At 33.5% G+C, this 19,425-nt stretch overlaps 2 protein-coding genes across 3 annotated transcripts; both read right to left on the bottom strand.

The window, feature by feature from the left end:
• Positions 1 to 6,647: 6,647 nt before the first annotated feature.
• LOC111634137 lies at positions 6,648 to 8,376 on the bottom strand. Its single transcript, XM_023378842.1, has 5 exons — positions 7,516 to 8,376; positions 7,364 to 7,425; positions 7,181 to 7,282; positions 7,023 to 7,106; positions 6,648 to 6,746 (listed from the first exon to the last, which is right to left on the bottom strand). Exons 1-5 carry the CDS (start codon positions 7,640 to 7,642, stop codon positions 6,660 to 6,662), a joined length of 462 nt encoding a protein of 153 aa, XP_023234610.1. The 5' UTR covers positions 7,643 to 8,376; the 3' UTR covers positions 6,648 to 6,659.
• A 3,978-nt stretch (positions 8,377 to 12,354) lies between these two features.
• On the bottom strand, positions 12,355 to 18,449 carry LOC111634133. Of its 2 annotated transcripts, none has more exons than XM_023378838.1 (2): positions 15,051 to 15,366; positions 12,355 to 13,593 (listed from the first exon to the last, which is right to left on the bottom strand). In XM_023378838.1, exons 1-2 carry the CDS (start codon positions 15,063 to 15,065, stop codon positions 13,072 to 13,074), a joined length of 537 nt encoding a protein of 178 aa, XP_023234606.1. In that variant the 5' UTR covers positions 15,066 to 15,366; the 3' UTR covers positions 12,355 to 13,071. The 2 variants fall into 2 exon arrangements, with proteins under 2 accessions (XP_023234606.1, XP_023234607.1); XM_023378839.1 differs by lacking the exon at positions 15,051 to 15,366 and adding an exon at positions 18,378 to 18,449 and having other exon boundaries at positions 12,356 to 13,593.
• Positions 18,450 to 19,425: the final 976 nt, after the last annotated feature.

Genomic DNA, 19,425 nt, shown 5'->3' with positions numbered 1-19,425 from the left:
TAGAATTAATATAATAAAAATACATTTATGTCAAAATTTATTTATATAATTCCATAACTTGTGCACTAATCAATATAATATTCAAATATTATCACGCATTTGGCAATTTGAATCTTCTTGAAGGTTTACTTGATGATGCGAGGCACATTATATCTAAGACCGGCAACAATTACATCCATTACATCCATGGGCCCGACTATACCACCCATAATTTATCACGGACAGTAGCATGGGGACGCGATACTACCCATAATAAATTACGGGGCAAAAATTACATTCGAACCCGGATCTTCGAAGCATTAGGCTAATACTTTGACACAAAGCCACGTGACTGAGAGACATAATTAGGAGAGAAAGACTAAAATTCTGATCATATAGAATTGTGTAAATAATTGAAATGAATGTACTGCCAGATGATTCATCGGCACGATACTTATGACTGTCGTTACAAACAATTTACTTCTTGTCGTGTGACAATTACCTATGAAAAAAATCCGGCAACGAGTTGCGTAACGTTTCCGGCGAAAAGTACTTACTGTGCGTTTAAGAAACACTAAACACATCAGCATAAAGTTAAGATTGTGTGTGGTGCGAAATGTTATTAAAAGATAACTTTATTATTAGTTATTATAAAAAGGCAAAAATGGTTAATATTGATGGTTCAGATGAGTTTCTAAAAATAGTCTACTGTAAATGCCAATAACGAGTAAAATTTTTCATTAAGTCCGAATCTACTCGAGATATGACATATGGCCCTCTTGACCTTTAACCACTAAAATTTAACGGCACCAATGCCACTTATACACAAACTAACGTTCAAAATTTCGTTTCTTAATCATTACCCCATCCCGAGATATTAATCGAAATACACGCAAACACAAACAGGTTATGAGTTTTTTTGACTATTTTGGGTTCAGGAACACTCAAAAAACATCGAGATTACGAAAACCCGGAGAGTCAAATGTTACAGGATTACAATATTATATTATAACAGCCACGATAGTAAAAATTTGAGACGATTACAATACTTTCTCGTGTTATAATAGCAGGAAATGTAATATACTGTAGTAATTCGCTGTAGGAATGGAAACTAGAATGAACGTAATCTTTTATTAGGCATATTTTAGTCTCACAAGCCACTAAAATATCACTCGTACAAGCTAAGTACTGTTATCTTATATATAGTGTATAGGCCTATATATAGCTGTATCTACGAATATACTATAGCTACTATCTATACTATATAAAAAATAAAATTATTAATATAATCTTATGATAATATTTGTTTTTCTAATTCGATTTCTTTCAATCAATTAGCGTCTCGTTACTCAGAACAAAGAAATATTCATAAGTCATCATTATTTAAAGGTTAAAGGCACAAATGGTTCAAAGTGCCTCAGAAATTAGAGCACAGCTTCTATTTTGAACATTTGTTTAAGAAAATAATTTATTAGGCAAGAATTATTAGAAAATAGACATTTTTGTAAGGAATTTAAATATTTTCTTCAAATTTTGGGCAATTTTTGAAGGAAATAGCCTGTTTATGTTGCTATTAGTAGGCTAAACATGCCGAACTTAAACTTCTATGGGACAGAACAAGCAGGGAGCTAGATCATTCTTATAAACAGAAGTTTGCTGTGAAGGACTCGCGCACGATAAAATCGCTAGTGTTTATGACGTAGCGATTTTCGTATACAGTAATTCCATAGTCGGGTGTCGTTCAATTAACTTTGCGTGCCGCTCCACTTGCTTCGAGTAATCAATAACATCATTAAAGGTGACGAGGAGTAACGTAATAATCGATGATAATTAATTTTAATTATCTGTACGAGCTCCCGGGTGTCAGTCACTGCCAATCTTAATCAAATGATCGATAAGTATTACAGTTACGAATGTAACTACCGCCATCTATTGATGTATTTTAAAAACGTATTTATATTTATTGTGTAATGGTATTTATATTGATACACAGGAAAAAATTAATTTATTATAATTAAAATATATTTACTAATTTAATCTTAAATTTTGAATTATAAACGATAATTTTTCGGTACAAAGTGAAATTTGCCATTAAGATTTCCTTGCTTTTTTGTATCGGTTCGGTTCCACTCGGCTCGCTCATTGCGTTCTGGTGTGTTGTGTGAAGCCAATAATAATGGGCTTAAATGGAGATCCGATTTGAAACATTCATCGGCTTTATTTTAACTCCCTCCGTCCTGCGGCTCTAGAAGTAACTTTAATGTACATGCCCAACGCGGATTTGGTTAAGCCCGTAATGGAATAGCCATTTCCAAATTTCAGAACAGGACATTTATTGTAAACGTGTCTATCTTATATCCAGCTTAATGTGCCGGCAGGCAAAGGACAGAATGCACGAAGGTCAAATATGGCGATTGATTCGGAATCGAATTGTCCATGGAAAATGGTTTGAGTCGGACTGATCCGGATTTGAATCTAGATCTCTTACCAGAAGAATTCCGTGAAAATCGGTAAATCTTGACGTTGGTATCTTAGATTCCAGCTATCCAGAGATCTACCTGCCATCAGATGAAATAGATGGAAACAATTTTGTAAATACGGTTTCCGTATATACATTAGTACTTTATCGTTCATATTTTGAAACGATTACGGTAAATCGGATTAATTATAGGTTATCGTCATTATATTAACTTGATTAAGCTTATACATCTAGGCCTATTGTAAAAGCTCCTAAAACAACTGCTCTAAAAACAACGGAAACTGAATGAATTGCTATATAAAATGGTTTTATAAGTCTGAAACCTGTTCAATATGGAAACGGAAATTTATCATCCACATCAACCTACTTTGCATGCTAACAATGCAGAGAACGAAAACTGCTCGCACTTACTTAAATTAGTAAACACAGAACCAACATCTCCAAGACTACTTACTATCTAAATCAATACACAGTTTATGAGGTTAGCGAACACTGGTTTTAGAGGATAAAACTGCAGCATAGCAATAGAACTACTAATGTATTTTTAATTTAATTAATTTAAGGTAAAAATAACACAATTAATTAAACACTCTAAATAATAAACTTAAACATGAAGTAATAAATAAAATGGATAAATGCTGTATAATAAAACAAAAATTGCACTTATTGTAACTTAGTGAGAAGTGGTGAGGTTCCATTTTTTAAGGTCACTATGAGGATTGATCTAGTTTTCTCACAAATAATTCTCTCGGAGATGATATCACAAGCCAATCGCTTCCTATTTATCCACATTTTTCCATCTCCTCAATAACAAGCCGGAAGTCAACATTGTCACACCTTTAGTCTTCATTGCTTCCTTATTCTTAAGAATGGTTCACACCGTCGACTTTGGCATCTTAACACTGTTCTAACAGAGACAGAGGATGCGACAAATTAGAGACCTTTAAAGTACATCTGTAATGATCCGCAGGAGTTATCATCACTGACGCCTTCACATTTCCTCATAGGGAAACGTCTTACCGCGTTACCATCAGTCAAATGCGATAAGAAAAAAATTACTTCCGATAGAGATAAAATGAGTAAACGACGTAATTATCGGCAGATTTTGTTAAATCAATTTTGAAAGGAATAGAAAAAGGCGTGGCCTATTTATTGAACTTGAAATCACCGAATTGTATGCCATCCACGAATTCAAAGAGTCATCTAGAAATCGAGGATATAGTTCTGCTAGAAACATGGGGAAACTAGGAAGTGTCGTGAAAGTTTTCATCAGATCAGGTGGTAAGGTCATGCAGTGTGAAACTCAATTCAACCAGCACAACTCTGTTACCCTTGCCCTCAAGTTTCTTGGAGAAGGACATTTAATTTGTTAATTTGTTCGTTCGTTTATTCACCTTGCATCTTAACTTCTATGGAGTTATGTCGCTAATATGTTTAGGTATTTATTATTACTAGTTATTGAATACCGTAATGTTTGGTGAGCAATGTTTAAGTGGAGGATGTTGTGAATAATTAAAATGTTATCGGGTGGTGCTCATTTAGATGTTTGGTTTTTTTAAAAAAGAATTTGGAACGTTTGATGTTCGCCATTTTTGTAAGCCTGGTAAACGTCGCTTTGAAAAGAAACGTTCTCTGCTTTTTCCAACAGCACCATTTTTATACACGAAGGAAGTTTTACTTATTCAGGCGGACGAATATTTGAAGAGGGAAAATTTTCAAATAATCTATCTCCGATCGATAAATAGAAAAATGACGAGGAATAAATCACTTCTATGGTCAGCATATCAATGAATTGTTGAGTTCATTTGCAAACAAAACAAGGCTTTCTTAACTCGGATGACTGTACGGATCCATGACGCCGCTCGTCCGCGAATCGCAATCTCAAAAAGTGATATTTCAGTCGATCGCGAAAATTGCTCGCAGAATCGGCGGTTTCTTTCTCCTAGTTTCACGCTACGTTTCGCGTTTCTGTATTTAGATTCTACCGAAAAGTTCGAAACAGTTACCCGCGTACGACACTCTTTTACAAGCGGAAATCAAGCAATGCTTACCTCCGTAACGAGGGCACGGCGGCACGATATCGGTTAGGTCCAGATGTGGCACGAGCCCTGCAAGATGCGCAGCCTCTTCGGAGGGGAGGTAGCGAAGAAATTCGTATGATGTTAAATTTTGAAATATTTCCGCGAGATCCAAAACGAGAGACGCTGTTGTATCGCACGTAAACGGCATTGTTTTTTATGACAATAACAAATACTGCGTGCAAAGGCATGAAGGCGACCGTACGGTTTATGAAACCTCGGGGTGGGTCCGCGGTCACGTGATTCGCAACACGCGCCCTATTGGGCGCGCTGCATCTCTATGGCCAAGGGAGGGCCGCGTGAATGGGCCGACATGCGCAGTGCCTTCTCGTGCTCGCATGCCTGAAATACGAATATTGTTCTGGCAGAGCTACCTGGTGGCCACGTGCAGAGAGAAGTAGACCGCAGCCAGCGAGGACCTGGAATCGAATCCTGGAACTGATATGATATTTGTATTTACAAGCAACAGACTAGACGACCAGCGAGAAGGAGACAGGGCGTTCGGGCCGTGTTGGAGGGCAGGGGGAGTCGCGCGGAGGGCTAAATAAGGGGCATGCGCAGTTTTTTGACCGCAAAGCCTTCCATGACACCCGGAAATCGCACTCATAAAAATCCTGAGTTCCCTTTTGGGCATGGAGTCATGTGGCCGGAAATGATGTAGCAATTTCTTTACAGGGCCACATATAGAAGTATGGTTCCTTCACCTTTCATGCTTGTAAAAGGGGGGGTCGAAAACCCCTCATTCGGAGCTTGAATTGAGCCGTTTCGCCCCAAATGCATATGAAAGACAACCAATTATTATACCACTGTAAACTATCATTTTCATTCATAGAATTAAATATTTTTTCTATGCTTCAAAATTTTTCGGACGTGCTTTTGTAACTAGCAAAGGTTAAAAACTATTTTTTAAATTTTAATTTTCAGTTTACTTATTATAGTATAATCGAATGTGTTGGAAATAAATTTTTTGACACTAAAACGTACGCGCATTAAAAATGATATAATTTAAAATTACCGTACTTGAATAAAATAAAAACAGTAATCTGATCACAAGAACCTATTAAGTTAACTGATCGTGGTTGCCATATTTTATACTTTATTCAAATAAATATGTTTAAAGAATTTCAATACATCAGCTACCAGTCTTTAAAGATGGATATTTATAGACTTTATTATTTAGAAAAATGTATTTCGGGATTTATTGATTCTCTTCTCTACTACAACTTGAAGAGGGGAGAAAACAATAAAAGTTCTTCTTCCTTCGTCTATTCGTACATATCAAAACTCCACAAATATTCTCATTATATAATTTCGAGAACTTATTTTAACATTGGTTATTTTTAAATTATTTTCCGCGTTTTTCGAATGTCAAAATACTCTACAGATAATTTATTAAATACATCGAAGATTTACATATTTAAAAGAATTTCTCGTTGTCTTCCTGATTTAATACTTTTTTAAATTAATTATTTAATTTATTTATTTGTAATTTAAAGTCCTATTAACGAATATCATTTTTAAAAACTACAGTTTATAAGTACAACTTTACAATTGTTTATACAAATTAATTAAATCCGTACAAATATGTTAACATTTGCATTTACAGTTTTACATCCTAAATCAATAATTGCTTAACTACTACGAATATGTATATTATCTTTATATACGCTATCTTATGTTAAGCAAAGGTATTATTGTCTCTATATGTTTTAATTTTACAGTTAAATTTCGAAACATATTATTAAATCTTTATTTTTTTCAATTGAAAACAATGAAAATGTTATAAAAGTCTTTTTATATTGCTTATAAAAGTTATTTATTTTCAATTCAAAGCTCATTACAGTTGTATGTTAGAAAAAGTATATTTTAAGGTTCATTTACACGTAGGAACGGTATATGTCCTTTCCAATTTAACGCAAATCACAAATTCTTGCAAGGTGTTTTGAAACTTATTTTTATTGTATTTATATTTATTACAACTAATGTATATAAATACACAAATAATTTAAAATTCTACAAAATAAAATAATCAAAAATTTCAGACTATTTTGAATTTAAGATATAAATTTTATTAAAATCATTTACACCAATTCATAAGTTAAAATTTAATCGTTAAATTGAAATTACAGTAATTTTCTGGTGAAATGTTCGTCAAGAGAAATTTCAGATGTGGATTTATTTTCACGACTTCTTACTTGCTGAAAGCATTTCTGTAAACAAAAAATTAATACATAAACAATGTAAACATTATTACAATTTGAAATAATGTTAATTATTACAATTTGAAATAATATAAACAATGTGACAATATAATAAAATTACAAACGTTTGTAATCGTCAATATCTTCTAATATTAATTATCACGAATTAAAATCAACGGCGTGTCAGGTATAAAAGCCTTTACTAGATATGAAAATCATGTATAATTTTCATATCTAGTAAAGGCTTTTATACTTTACAGTTAAATATTATAACTTAATACATACTCTATCGGTAGGATATAATTTGGGATCGTCAAAGCTCGCTGTATATTTCGCTTTGGCTTGACATTTAATAAACCTTGCAAATAGCTGTAAATACAAATATATTTAATTAAATAAATAAATTATAATTATTATTATATTTAGATATTCGAATGTATTACTTTTGGAGACGTATGCCTGATTTTACAAAGGTATTCGTCTATTTCTCCTATTGTTTGGAAAAATTTCTGTTGCTGAATACAGTTTTTATAGATATCGGTAACCTAAATAGTACATAATAATAATAATAATAAACAATTAAGAAACTACATGTTTAAGAGAAACTTTTCATCAGACAGACTTACAATTCTAATTTTGTTTTCGAGGAAGCACAAATGGATGTTGGCTTTACCTTCGGGGCTCAGTGCTAAGAATGGTATAATTCGATTATTACACACCCCCTTATACATATCGATAATCGGAAACAATAAAATTATTTAAATACATTCAAACATACCGCAATATCGGTCTATGACTCCTACTTCGTCGCTAAACGGATCATCCGGTCTCATGGCTGAATCATCCCAACAAACAATTGGAGAAAAAGCAAACGTAAATAAGAATAAGTACAGCAAAAGCTCCATATTCGACGATGCTATTAACTTCTTTGTTACAACTGTGTGTTGTAGGCTTATTTATATATTTTTCTTGACACACATGTGACTAGAGCGAGATTCGATATATCGGGAAAATGTCGATTTTCCGACTTGTAGAAGGAAATAATTCAGGTGAAAAAATCTAAGTTTTTTAAGCTGGTTGATCGATGAAGATAATTTACATTTCTTAATTTATAAATTAATTGATGGACAAAAAGTTGTTGAAATTTGAAACATTTATTTATAAATATATTAAAATTGTGGAGTCGATCACCTATTAAAGGGATGCACTTCACAATAAAAGCGATTTTTAAAATACTGTAATTTGTCTGAAAGAACTATTTCACACAAATTATGTTGTTAAACACAGTCATTGTGTTTAACAATATATAAATATCTGTGGTTATCGACGTCTTGAACTAAACAAATTAAAATATAACGATATTCAGTCGACATTTAGTCTATAATTAACGAATATAAATAAGAATTTTTATTCTTACTTCACTCTTTTTATCTTTATAATATCAATTCTTTGTCTTATTATTGATCAAATGTTTGAAGTAGCCTACTATTAATTAATGTAAATAGTACGACAAAAAACTTATTAATATTAGGTCAACGAATTCTTCATCTTAATCATTTTAATAGAAAAAGTTTAGTTAAATATTTACTTTCGAAAGCAAATTAGCGTTTATTATTCTCGTTAATTTTTTTATCTACAAAAATACCGGTTTAATAAAAATTAGGAAACTTATTTCATTGTATTTCAAATAATAAATTTTTAAATTCAGAAGTCGCTTAGATTTAGATTACATTATTTAATACTTATTAAATTTAGTTATAATAGTTGTATTAAGAGAAGGGGTAGCGGGGGATTTCCCCAGAGCAAGAAGAAAACATTCAAGCCCGTAGTGGTTAATAAATATTAACACTATTTACTTTATTTACAATATTACTTTATAAAAATATAAAATATTTTTATATTCATAATTTCTCTTCTCTCTGGAAATACCTAAATTATTATTCTTCGCGATTTGAATAGACTATTACTTTCCTGGTTGTTATATATAATAGCCTGGAAAGTATGGCCATCGGTCAAAAATGACCCCCCAAGATATTTGCTTTTTTGTAATCGAGACTACGAAACGTCGAGAAATACAGAAAAATTCATAGGTAATTTCTGTATGTTAGTGCGTGTGTGAGGAGCACGCTTTTGTTCACCCTCTTTACAGGTTAATAACTCCTGTGTTTTTTGTCGAAAATTTCTGAAATTTTGCAAAGAGGTTTGTTCATTAGGAGAATTGATGCTATTAAATTTTAGTGGAAAGATAATGGGGGTAGTGTGTATTTCCAGTAGGGTCGACTTAATGACGATTTTACTCATAATTAGCTGTTACATTTTTTTTAATATAAAACTCCTCCCTACCCAGAAAATTAAGCTTTTTGCCATTTTATAATAGTTAAAAATATAAAAAGTATTTTTAATAAATTACGATAACAGATGGGGCAACCAAAATTTTAAATGTTGCCGGGAAAGTTGAGCAACTCGTTGCTGGTTTAGTTTTGTAGATGAACTACGTTCCAGAAAAAATAAGCATTAATTAATTTATATTTGGTAAATACTGAACAATTTTAGCCGACATTTTCCTATTAAATGGTTAAGATCAAAAATTCATTGACCTATCTTTTCGCATCGGTCGTGATATTTATATACTAATTAATAATACTTCATACATTTGATCAAATATAAGATAAATAATTGACATTACAAAAATAAAATGTTGTGTATATATGTTTAGCCGATATAAAAGTCATTTATATCGGCTAATAATAAATATCGACGGAATATCGTTAAATTCGATTAAAAACTAATTTGTTTGGTCGAAACGTCGATAAATACAAATATTTATGTGTTTTTGAATTTCCAATATAAACATCTAAACGATTTCTAATTGATTTCCTTGGATTTCGTCCATTTAACGCTCGGAAATTGAAATTATGCTTTTGATTAGTGTTAGGCACAATCGATTTGTAGACTTTCGACTAGTCGATTGTATAGAACATGAGTGGCCAACCTGTGGCTCTACGGGAGAAATTATCTGGCACTTAACGTATCATACGATTTTGGTTTATCGCCCGATCATCCTTTTTCAATCAGCTTCATTACATTTATTGTAATTACAACATATTCGTTTCATTTATTTAAACATTGTTATTCGAAGTCTAAAAATGTTTCTTTCATGGCGAAATCAAAAACTCCGCCATGAAAAAACATTTTTAGAGATGAGCATTCTTACAATATGGCACCTGAACTCAAAATGGTTTTCCATTTCTAGTTTAGGACAACAGAATAAGTCAGTTATTTTTCTTTGATCCGATAGAATTCTGACACGCCTGTACAGAAATGTAAAATTTGAAGTGATACAGAATAAAATATTTCCAAAAATTTAAATTTATCGTCTTTTATTATATTAAAATATGCGTTCTTGTGTGATTTTATTTATTTTAATTAATTAAAGGTGGCAACCAACCGCTCTGGGGTTGCTGGATCGAATCCGGACGGTGTAAAAGCCCTAGGAATTTTTTGATTGGTGGTCCGTGTGGCTATATCGGCCCTCCCTCTTTGACTAGCAGTTTTATTGTGGGCTTGGCGAATCCATGATGGGCTTGGTAAGAATAAAGGCCTTCGGTGCACACGGGACGGAAAAAGTAATAAAAAAAATATATATATATATATATATATACAGGTATATATATTTTAAACTGTTTTAGAAGTAAGGAAAGAAAATCTGCTGTTTTAATGAACAGATCCACTCCTGGAATTTATAAAATTTTCGGAAAGTCATCACCAAAACCTTCTAAACATCGATTAAGAAGACCCAAAATCATGTCTCAAAGCGATGATGCGCCTTGAATCACAACAGGATAAATCAGTAAAATTATCAAAAAGCACTGTTCATCGAAGAATTTCAACAGCTTCATATATGAAACTTACTGCTCTAATGAAAAAAAAACCACTGCTAACGAAACAACACAAATTGGCAAGAATGCAGTGGGCTAAATAAAGATCACACGCTGTTGAATGACCAATGGTTCTCAGTTCTTTTCAGTGATGAAATTTAATTTGGATGGTCTCAATAATGGCATGATATTAGAAAAGAGGAGCAGTTTTTTCAACAGGCAACAGGGTGGTGGTTATGTTATGGTGTGGAGTTGCTTTGGATTTAATGGTTTATCAAATTTAGTGATTTTAACTGGTAGACAGACACCTAAAAGCTGTCAAGAAATACTGAAATGTAATTTATTACCTATTGAAGAAAAAATTGGAGAACCGGATTGGATTTTCCAACAGTACAATACCAGTGCTCATTGATCGCACTCAACAATTAAGTGGCTCGAAAATCATATTATTTAAGTTATGAAGTGGCCGGCAAGACGTCTGGACATAAATCCGATTGAAAATTTGTGGACCATTCTTGCTCGATATTTGTTTGTTAAGTTATGGCAACGCTATACTTGGGCGATCTGCCTATGGGGATGCCTTTTAAGGGAAACTGACCCGTATTTAGGCGTTACAGACGTGGAGAAAACCCGGAAAACTCCACGTGGCCAGTCCGTCCGAGCGAGATGCTAACCCACGATCAAATTCCCAGTGTTCAGGGTACGAAAACAGCTTGGCCACTGGTGAGCCTACATTCTTGCTCGAAAATTTTTTGCTAATATCAGGCATATTTCGATTGTTTCAAAGCCTCCTTAAGCCCTTATCCCGAGATATCTCGGGCAAGTTGCATAGCGTTACAGAAAACTCGGTCCTTTTGGCCCCAAAATTTGTTTTGATTTTTGGAATGTTTTTTAATCATAGCCTATTATAAAAATAAATTAATATGAATATTTTATATTATGATTTAAAAGCTATGATAAAAGGAATAGTAACAATGCAAAAATCAGTTAACAGACTGATTTTTACAATGAAAATTTAAACTTTCAAAGCACAAAATTATTCGAAATCGACCCATATAAAAACACTATAAACTGATGGTTCCTGAACGGTGAAGAGTCGGTAAGTAGTCCTATCATTTCCAGTGATATACGAAGAAACGGACAATATAACTATCACATTCACCTGTTCTTTTAGAGGGTCTCATAAAACTCCAGTATTTACGACAACACGCGATTTATTGTAAACTCTTTCTCGCGACTATCTACGGCCAGTAAATTTTGTTTCAGAATAAAATATATCATGTACTCTTTTTCTTTGGAATTAAACGATTATTTGTTTGTTAAACCTAGTATCTGAGTGCATTACTTCCGTTGAGCTGTCTCGTCACCATCCATCCAAAACTATGGGTTTCGGATGGACTTCTTCCATGAGTTTCGGATGGATGACGGATGCCAGACTGACTTCTGTGTCGAAAGAGACACGGTAATGTCAGTCTGACGCGGCTCCAAAGAGGTGCCGACCCTCTGGTTACAATAATTACCGCAAATAAATACCGAAGCTTTTGAGGAAACAGTGTACTTTCGATTATCCGTGTTAATTAGAATGGCCATTTTCAAAAAAAGAACTTGGATTGAATTAATTAAACAAGGAAGGCAACGCAATACGAGAGTGATCTGCCAAAAGATAACTTCGGTGAGGACTTTTTATAGAAAATTGTTCAATAGAAAGTCCTCGACGAAGTTACTTAGGTGTTAGACACGTGAAAAACTCAACCAGTGGTCGCTGATTAGACTATTATTAGTACATATAAAAGAACAAGAATTAATTCAAAGTCAAGATCTGTTAACTTAACTTATTAACACGATCCCAGAATTGGGAATGGATTAATTGCGATAATATTTTACTTGCTAGTGAAAATATCGCGAAATAATTACTCTCCCAGTTAACTAACTTTTGCGCCATTCTGCATATTCGTTAGACAACAACTAAAACGGAAATAAATGTGAGTCATGTACCGTTAGAGTTGAAGTTTCTCATAATTAATTTAAAGACATGATTAAGTTACAACACTTCATAATTTCACGAACATAATAATTTATTGGCGTATTAAAATGTAAATCGCGTGCGTAACTCAAAAGGTTACAATCAGCCTTAAATAGATTTTTATATAAAAACAGAAAATTTAATTGAAATCAGTGTTAACGTGCACAAAATCTACGTAAACATAAATCAGATGTTTTTTCTCTTCACATCTTCTCCGAAATTTTCGTAGCACTTAAAGTCATTTAATGTATCGGGAAAGCGAAAATTACTTGATTGTGACCGATGCCGAATACCCGTTTTGAAAATTTTATCGTTTATTAATTTTTGAATCATTGCAAATTCGGCCGGTTCCTTACGAAACGTGCCCGTGTAATGACCACACATCTGGTCATTGTCACGCCGTCAAATCAAGATCTAATGTTGGACACACAATTCAACATGCACCATAGTTGTAATGTCTGCAATCCGAAGGTTTAATATTTTGCATCACACAACGATAACACGGTGGCTGATCATCGATGGTTCCACGACGTTCGATTGGAAGCACGTAAGGTGGATTACGAGAAGTATCGTTCTCCAACATCTGAGATCTGAAATCGACTGGAGGATATGGAAGAGGAGGAGCAGAAGGAGCAGCATTTTGTCGATTTAAAACCCTCTTCATACTAATTTTTGCTATACAGCAAATAATTATTGATGTTACGATGAAAAGTACTCCAAAAGCCAACAAAGTTGGTCCCACTTGCCGCAACGGATTATTTCTTGTAAAGAAAGGATCGCTAAATCGAGAATCGTAAGAAGATCCTGTCACAATTGATCCCGAGATTAAGAAAAAAAATCCAAAAATGATTAAACAAACAGAACATCCGAATATTTTCCGATATGTATCTAAATTCGGCCTTTGCGAGTTTACTTCCACGTTAGTTATATAGGTCGGTGCGGTTTGAGTATTAATCTACACAAAAAAGATACAGTATTAGTTTATTCATATGAAAAATGAAAGAACAGAATAGATAAGAGACGTCAAATATTATACTGCTACTAGTCTAAAATCTCGAAAACAAAATATTTCATTCTCAATAAATCATCAAAATTTAATCCTTGACGCCTTTAGAACAAAATGGCGTTTTGTCTTGTCGTAGCTAGTTGGGCATGTCCTTCTAGGCTATATCGTCCCGTGGTAAAGTGTGACGTAATTGTCATGTAATATTAGTTGTATGCGTTTATGATAGTCGTTACGCGGGGAATAATGCCTTCCGGGAGGTCTTTTAAGGGTAAGTGGCCGCTATTCAGGCGTTACAAACGTGGAGAAAACACAGAAAACTCCACGTGGCCAGCCCGTCTTGGCCAGGCGCAAACCCACGACCGAACTCCCAGCGTTCAGGGAGAAAAACTCCCTGAACGCTGGGAGTTCGGTCGTGGCCATGGTGGCGTTGAATAATGATCGTTGACAGCCAAATGGCGTCTTAACAGTCATTATTCAACACCATCTGCCTGCTTTGGGAGAGATTTATTATGATAAATTTATTCTGAATTATTTTAAATAAGATTTGCCTTATTACTTTTCGATTGAAAATTTCTATTATGATTACTAAATTAATTATAAAATTATTATTATTCAAATAATTGTAACTTAGAAAAAAATGTTGGAATTGGAATGTCAAGGCTATTAGTGGCCATAGCTTTTATAAAGATATAATTTTTATAGTTCTGTCATTCTGTATAAGAATTATAGTTTCCACAAACAGTAATGTGTAGTACATACAGTAAATACCTTGTATATAAGTTACATAGTAAACTGTACTAAATGCAATATTATATGCTATGTGTGCTATATGTAAATTGTACTACAGTATAGCGGACACCGTCGTGACTTAAAAGTTTATTCGTTATTTAGAGGTGTCTGCTATTCGGAGGTACAGTACATGCCGGTGGCCATATTGTATTTTAAACCGGTCATTATAAAGAGAAGAATACGATGGATTACAAAAACCCTCAAATTTGCGTTAGGAATATGAAAATATCAAAAAATATATGCAGCATACATATATTTACAATAGTCATTCCAAATTGTTATTGAATATCGACAAAACAAAACCAACAAGAAAAAAATTAAAATTATTTAGCCAAGTAATAACAGCAAAGGGTGCTCCTTTGGGGGTTCATAGATGGAACGGCACGTCCTATTTGTCGACCAAAAACACATCAAAGGGCCATATTCAGTGGCCATAAACGATAATTTCCAGATATACTGTGTTTTTCCAAGCAGCTTTCGGATTTTCATCCTCATACGGATTTACAGCCACTACTTCCCTCAACAAAAGTATGTCATGACAACAGGGTAAAAAATAATTATTAAGTGTTATTAAACATACTATAAATATTTTAAAATAGTTTAATTTGTTTATTTACCTTCTCTGGTAACATTCATCGTTGTTAAACGTTTCCGCCATTTTTCAACAATATCCCACGAATCAGTGCGCGACGTGAACGTGTGGCGCAACGTGTTTTACTTGGAGTTCAAACGTCAAACGTGTACTTCTGCTTGCCGTACATGTTTAACGTTTGAACTTTGTCCGCAACCTCTCTAATGAATATGTTCAGTTTTTACAACCCGCCCTCCTCCCCATTCCTATTAGGGGCCGTCCATAAATTACGTAAGGTATTTTGGGGTGGGTGGGGGTCAAGGATTTCTTACGATTTCTTACTCGGGGTAGGGGTAATAGATCTCGTCTTACGTAATATTCTTATTTTTATTTTTTGATTTCGATGAGTGGTGGAGTTTTGAATTTTTGACTACAAGTTGCCCGTTTCTATTAAGAACGTTCGTTGTACTAAAGCCATCTCGTGTGACGTGATAAAATAATAACGCTAGCAGACTCATGCTCTATACGTTATTTTCATGGAAGAAAGGCCGTGTGGTGGTTTCTCTCTCTCTCTCTCTCTCTTTTATTAGAATAAGTGCACCACTCCTATGGGTGTATAACACTAAGAATACATAAACCAAAATACATGATACAAAGTAAACAAAATTAATATTTGGCTTTTAGTGAAAACTAAAATGTAAAAGTAGATACAGTATTAGAAATTGTAAATAGTCTTTTCTTCCACGTTTTTTGAACATAATTATAAAAGGCACCAAATAGTGGCTTCTGAACAAGCTTATCGAGTGGACATGGCCACCTGAAACCAAGCGTAAAGATTTCTAATTTCAGAATAAGTGTATGTTGATCGTAATCGGACAATGATAGATCATATGGTCGACAATGTTTAGGTTTCTGTAGAGCAAAGCATTAGTTCCCCTCGCATTAGTTCCCCTCGCGTAACTTCGCGCCCCAGAGAAGGCAACGGGAAACCACTCTGGGTAGTAACTTTCCCTAGTATACACCTTGGCGGGTTACTAACCTACGCCAGGTGTCGCCGACGTCAGGAATCTGATATGGCTCCAAGAAGAAGAAGAAGAGCAAAGCAAGAGGCAGTTTCTTCCCGGTTATATATCGCCAGGCAGCTTCTAAAATTATCATGCTCAGTAAGTAGTTGAGCAGTAGCAAATGTTAAATCTCTAAGTGGTGATGAGAACCTGCGTTCAACACTAAGAAAAGAAAGTCTTGTTAATGGTTGAGCAGTAAAACTGTTCAACCATTGTTGATTCCACTTTTTCATAGCGTTGTCATGAATATAATTTTTAAGGCTGCTACGTGAGAGAGGGATGTGAGTGTAGTCCAAGTCAGTGTCCTTTGTAGCTGATTTAGAAATGAAAAAGTCGAATTTGAGGCTAAGTATGCCAGAATGGCCAGGAAAACATATAAAAGTTATCTTATTTACAAGATTTTTAATATAGTGCTAGATATATGTGATTTTATTGCTATTGCAATTGGGATTTAATAGAGCTATTAGGACAGACTGAGAATCACTGTAAATGTGGATAGCGTTTTGTTCGGTAGTGAAGTGGCAAAGCTTGGTAGTTAGCATCATCTTCAGTTTGATAGATGGAGGTATGTGGGAAGTATTTGTACCTTTTAATATATTTTGGGCAAAATATGTCAGTTTGAAGGAAGATACAGATACTTGAGCCGACATGAAGGGAGCTTTTAGACCCATCTGTGTAGATATTAATGTCTGCATGGTTATCCATGGAGGAAGCAGATGACACCAAATGTACCCTGGGGATAACCTTGTTTACAGGGTGATGATTAGAGAGAGATAGTAGGGTAATTGCAGTATGGTAGCTTATAAACAGCTGTAGATAGGAGTAGAGACCATTGTTGAGCTTTAATGTTTGTAGTTCTGATGTAGTAATTTAGAACCTTTTCTTCAATACATAGTGGTGAAGGAAGGAGCTCTGCTAGTATCAGAGGCATTAGTAGAAACGGTTATGCAGCACTTTGAAATTCTGATGGCAAACTGTCTTTGAAGAGAGTAATTTACTTGCTACTGAATTTTTACTAGTTACATGACCCCAACTAGAGGCCGCGTAAAGTAGCATTGGTTGTATTGCCCCATTTATATAAAGTTTTACAAGCTTTATGATTTAGTCCCAAGGTGCACCTAGCACATTTTAGCAGCACGTAGTTTATTTTATTGACCTTATTAACATGGCAACGAAATGTGGTTTCTATTCTCTCTTGTTTTATTTTGTATGACGTTTCTGTTTACACGTGCACTAGCTTGTCGATCTGTCAAAGTTTTTTGCGTCCTTTTGTGAAAATTAAAATTAATATAAAAATGAATATTATGACGTTGATTAATGATGATAATAATAATAAATAAAAGATTGTTAATAATTAAAAAATAAAGTTCTTAAAATAAATTGTTCATTCGAATTCATTAAATTTTTATATTTTTAAATTTGTTCACATAAAGTCTTTTATAAATAATAGTACATATTAATTAACTAATTAATAATTATATATTTTGGACCTAAGGTTTTTAGGGTTTCATAAAAAAATTATTTTTTGTTAAAATCTTTCTATAAAATCATGCCTAAATATTACGTAAGAATAGGGAAGGGGGGATAAAAAATTTTACGGTTTCTTACACAGGGATGGGTGGGGTCTAGAATGGCCAAAATCGCCCTTACGTAATTTATGGACGTCCCTTATCAGTCTTTATTCAATGACTACGGTCAAAATTTGTCCTCTGAAAGAGTATTTAAACCGATTCTCTGTGTTCGTTTTAAAATATTTCCTACGTAATTCATTCTTTCGTAATATTGAAGGTGGGACTTTGTTTTCGTAAGTTAGGTTATGGGTGATGGCGTCTGTTATTTAGCGGTAAATACAATCGATGTCTTATTTGAAGGGTCTGGGAATTGTAAAAATAGTAAGGCTGCACTTTTCTGATTGTTACAATCGGATAAAAACTGCTTTCACACAAAGGGGAACTGCGAAGAGAAAAAGCAACCGTTACAAATCCACATAGCAAGCTACTTCCACGCTACACATTTTTCTGAAGTGTCCTGTAATTCACAATTTCATTTATTATCCTTCTTACGTTCATATAATTATATTCTGTTTCAATTTCCATTGTTTCACCTAATGCGTAGACTTTTCTATCGTACTTTTAATTCTATTCTTATCTAGCGCGGCTCTGATATATAGATATTTATACTGTTATTTTGTCTCATAATTACTTTATATTTAACACAAATAATAAGAAGTATAATTGAACATTAATGGATAGAAAATGATTTTAAACAATTATGAAGTGTTTAAAGAATAAAAAAGATCATTTACTTACATTCATTATCGCGGGATACAGACGAACTCGTTTGTATCTTCAGAATAATCTGTTGGGCACAGTACAGCGTCACGGATGCGTCAAACTTATCAGAAGAGATAATGAAATATGTATTTTTCAATGCGTCATACGAGAATAATATTTGTTATAATGCTCGACTAATGGTTTCATACATTATATATTTATTTATTTTAAACTTGAAACAATTGAAGATTTCTAATGAAGAACATATAAATATCAAACGAACAACCGGATTCTTTATTGGGCTATATGGCTAAACAATCCTTAAGCAATTGGGCAGGAGGCAGGCTGCCAGTCGCTGTATCTCGTTAAACGTAACGATAGATTTTCATTTATTATGTATTTATTGTAAAACAAATGGTTTGCTAAAGGATACGTCACAAGAGCCATAGGTTTCATTGCATATTAAGATTTCTATTAATTTTCGTTTAATTAGTTTGTTAAAATTAAAAATTGAGGATTTGTAGCAAAGGACTAAACTAATTACACAATAATTAAAGAGATTTTTGCAACAATTAATTGAATATTTCAATACGTAAATGATGACACATTAAGTTCTTTAATGGAGACACGCAAGGTGACGAATTGTAGTTCCATTGCAGCCATGGTAAATACATCTTATGCATTTCTATAGTGAAGTCGATTTTTGCTTAATTTATGATAAATAAAAAAAATAAAACAGGATAAAAGTTTTTATTATCACCAAAACGAATTGACATTTCCGATAAGTGAATTTTATCTAATATAAATAAAGACAATGCTTGGAATTGGGAAAATCAGTATAATTATACTTTTAATGATGAAACTATATTTTCAAGTTAATATTTTTATTATTATGATTTTAATTCTCTTACAATTACGAAAAATTATATTACTATATTGTTTACTACGAATTTATTCTAATACTAGCTATACCCGGCCACGCGTTACTGTGGCTCAAAATGTATTATAAATGTATAACACTCCCGCGGGGGAATTTCGAAAAATTCCTTCTTAGTGTACATTCTCTTGACGTACCCTATTAAAA

This window comes from Centruroides sculpturatus, unplaced genomic scaffold (assembly GCF_000671375.1).
Source record: "Centruroides sculpturatus isolate CEXI.00-Female unplaced genomic scaffold, Cexi_2.0 scaffold739, whole genome shotgun sequence".
Classification (NCBI taxonomy): Eukaryota; Metazoa; Arthropoda; class Arachnida; order Scorpiones; family Buthidae; genus Centruroides; species Centruroides sculpturatus.
This window is presented reverse-complemented; position numbering and strand designations above follow the sequence as displayed.

Excerpts from the sequence above, each read along its gene's own strand:
- LOC111634137 (XM_023378842.1), bottom strand. The coding sequence starts at position 7,642 with ATGGAGCTTTTGCTGTACTTATTCTTATTTACGTTTGCTTTTTCTCCA. Across the intron at positions 7,107-7,180 it reads TCAGGCATACGTCTCCAAAA|CTATTTGCAAGGTTTATTAA; the intron begins GTAATACATTCG and ends TTGTATTTACAG. Across the intron at positions 6,747-7,022 it reads AATTATATCCTACCGATAGA|AAATGCTTTCAGCAAGTAAG; the intron begins GTATGTATTAAG and ends TTTTGTTTACAG.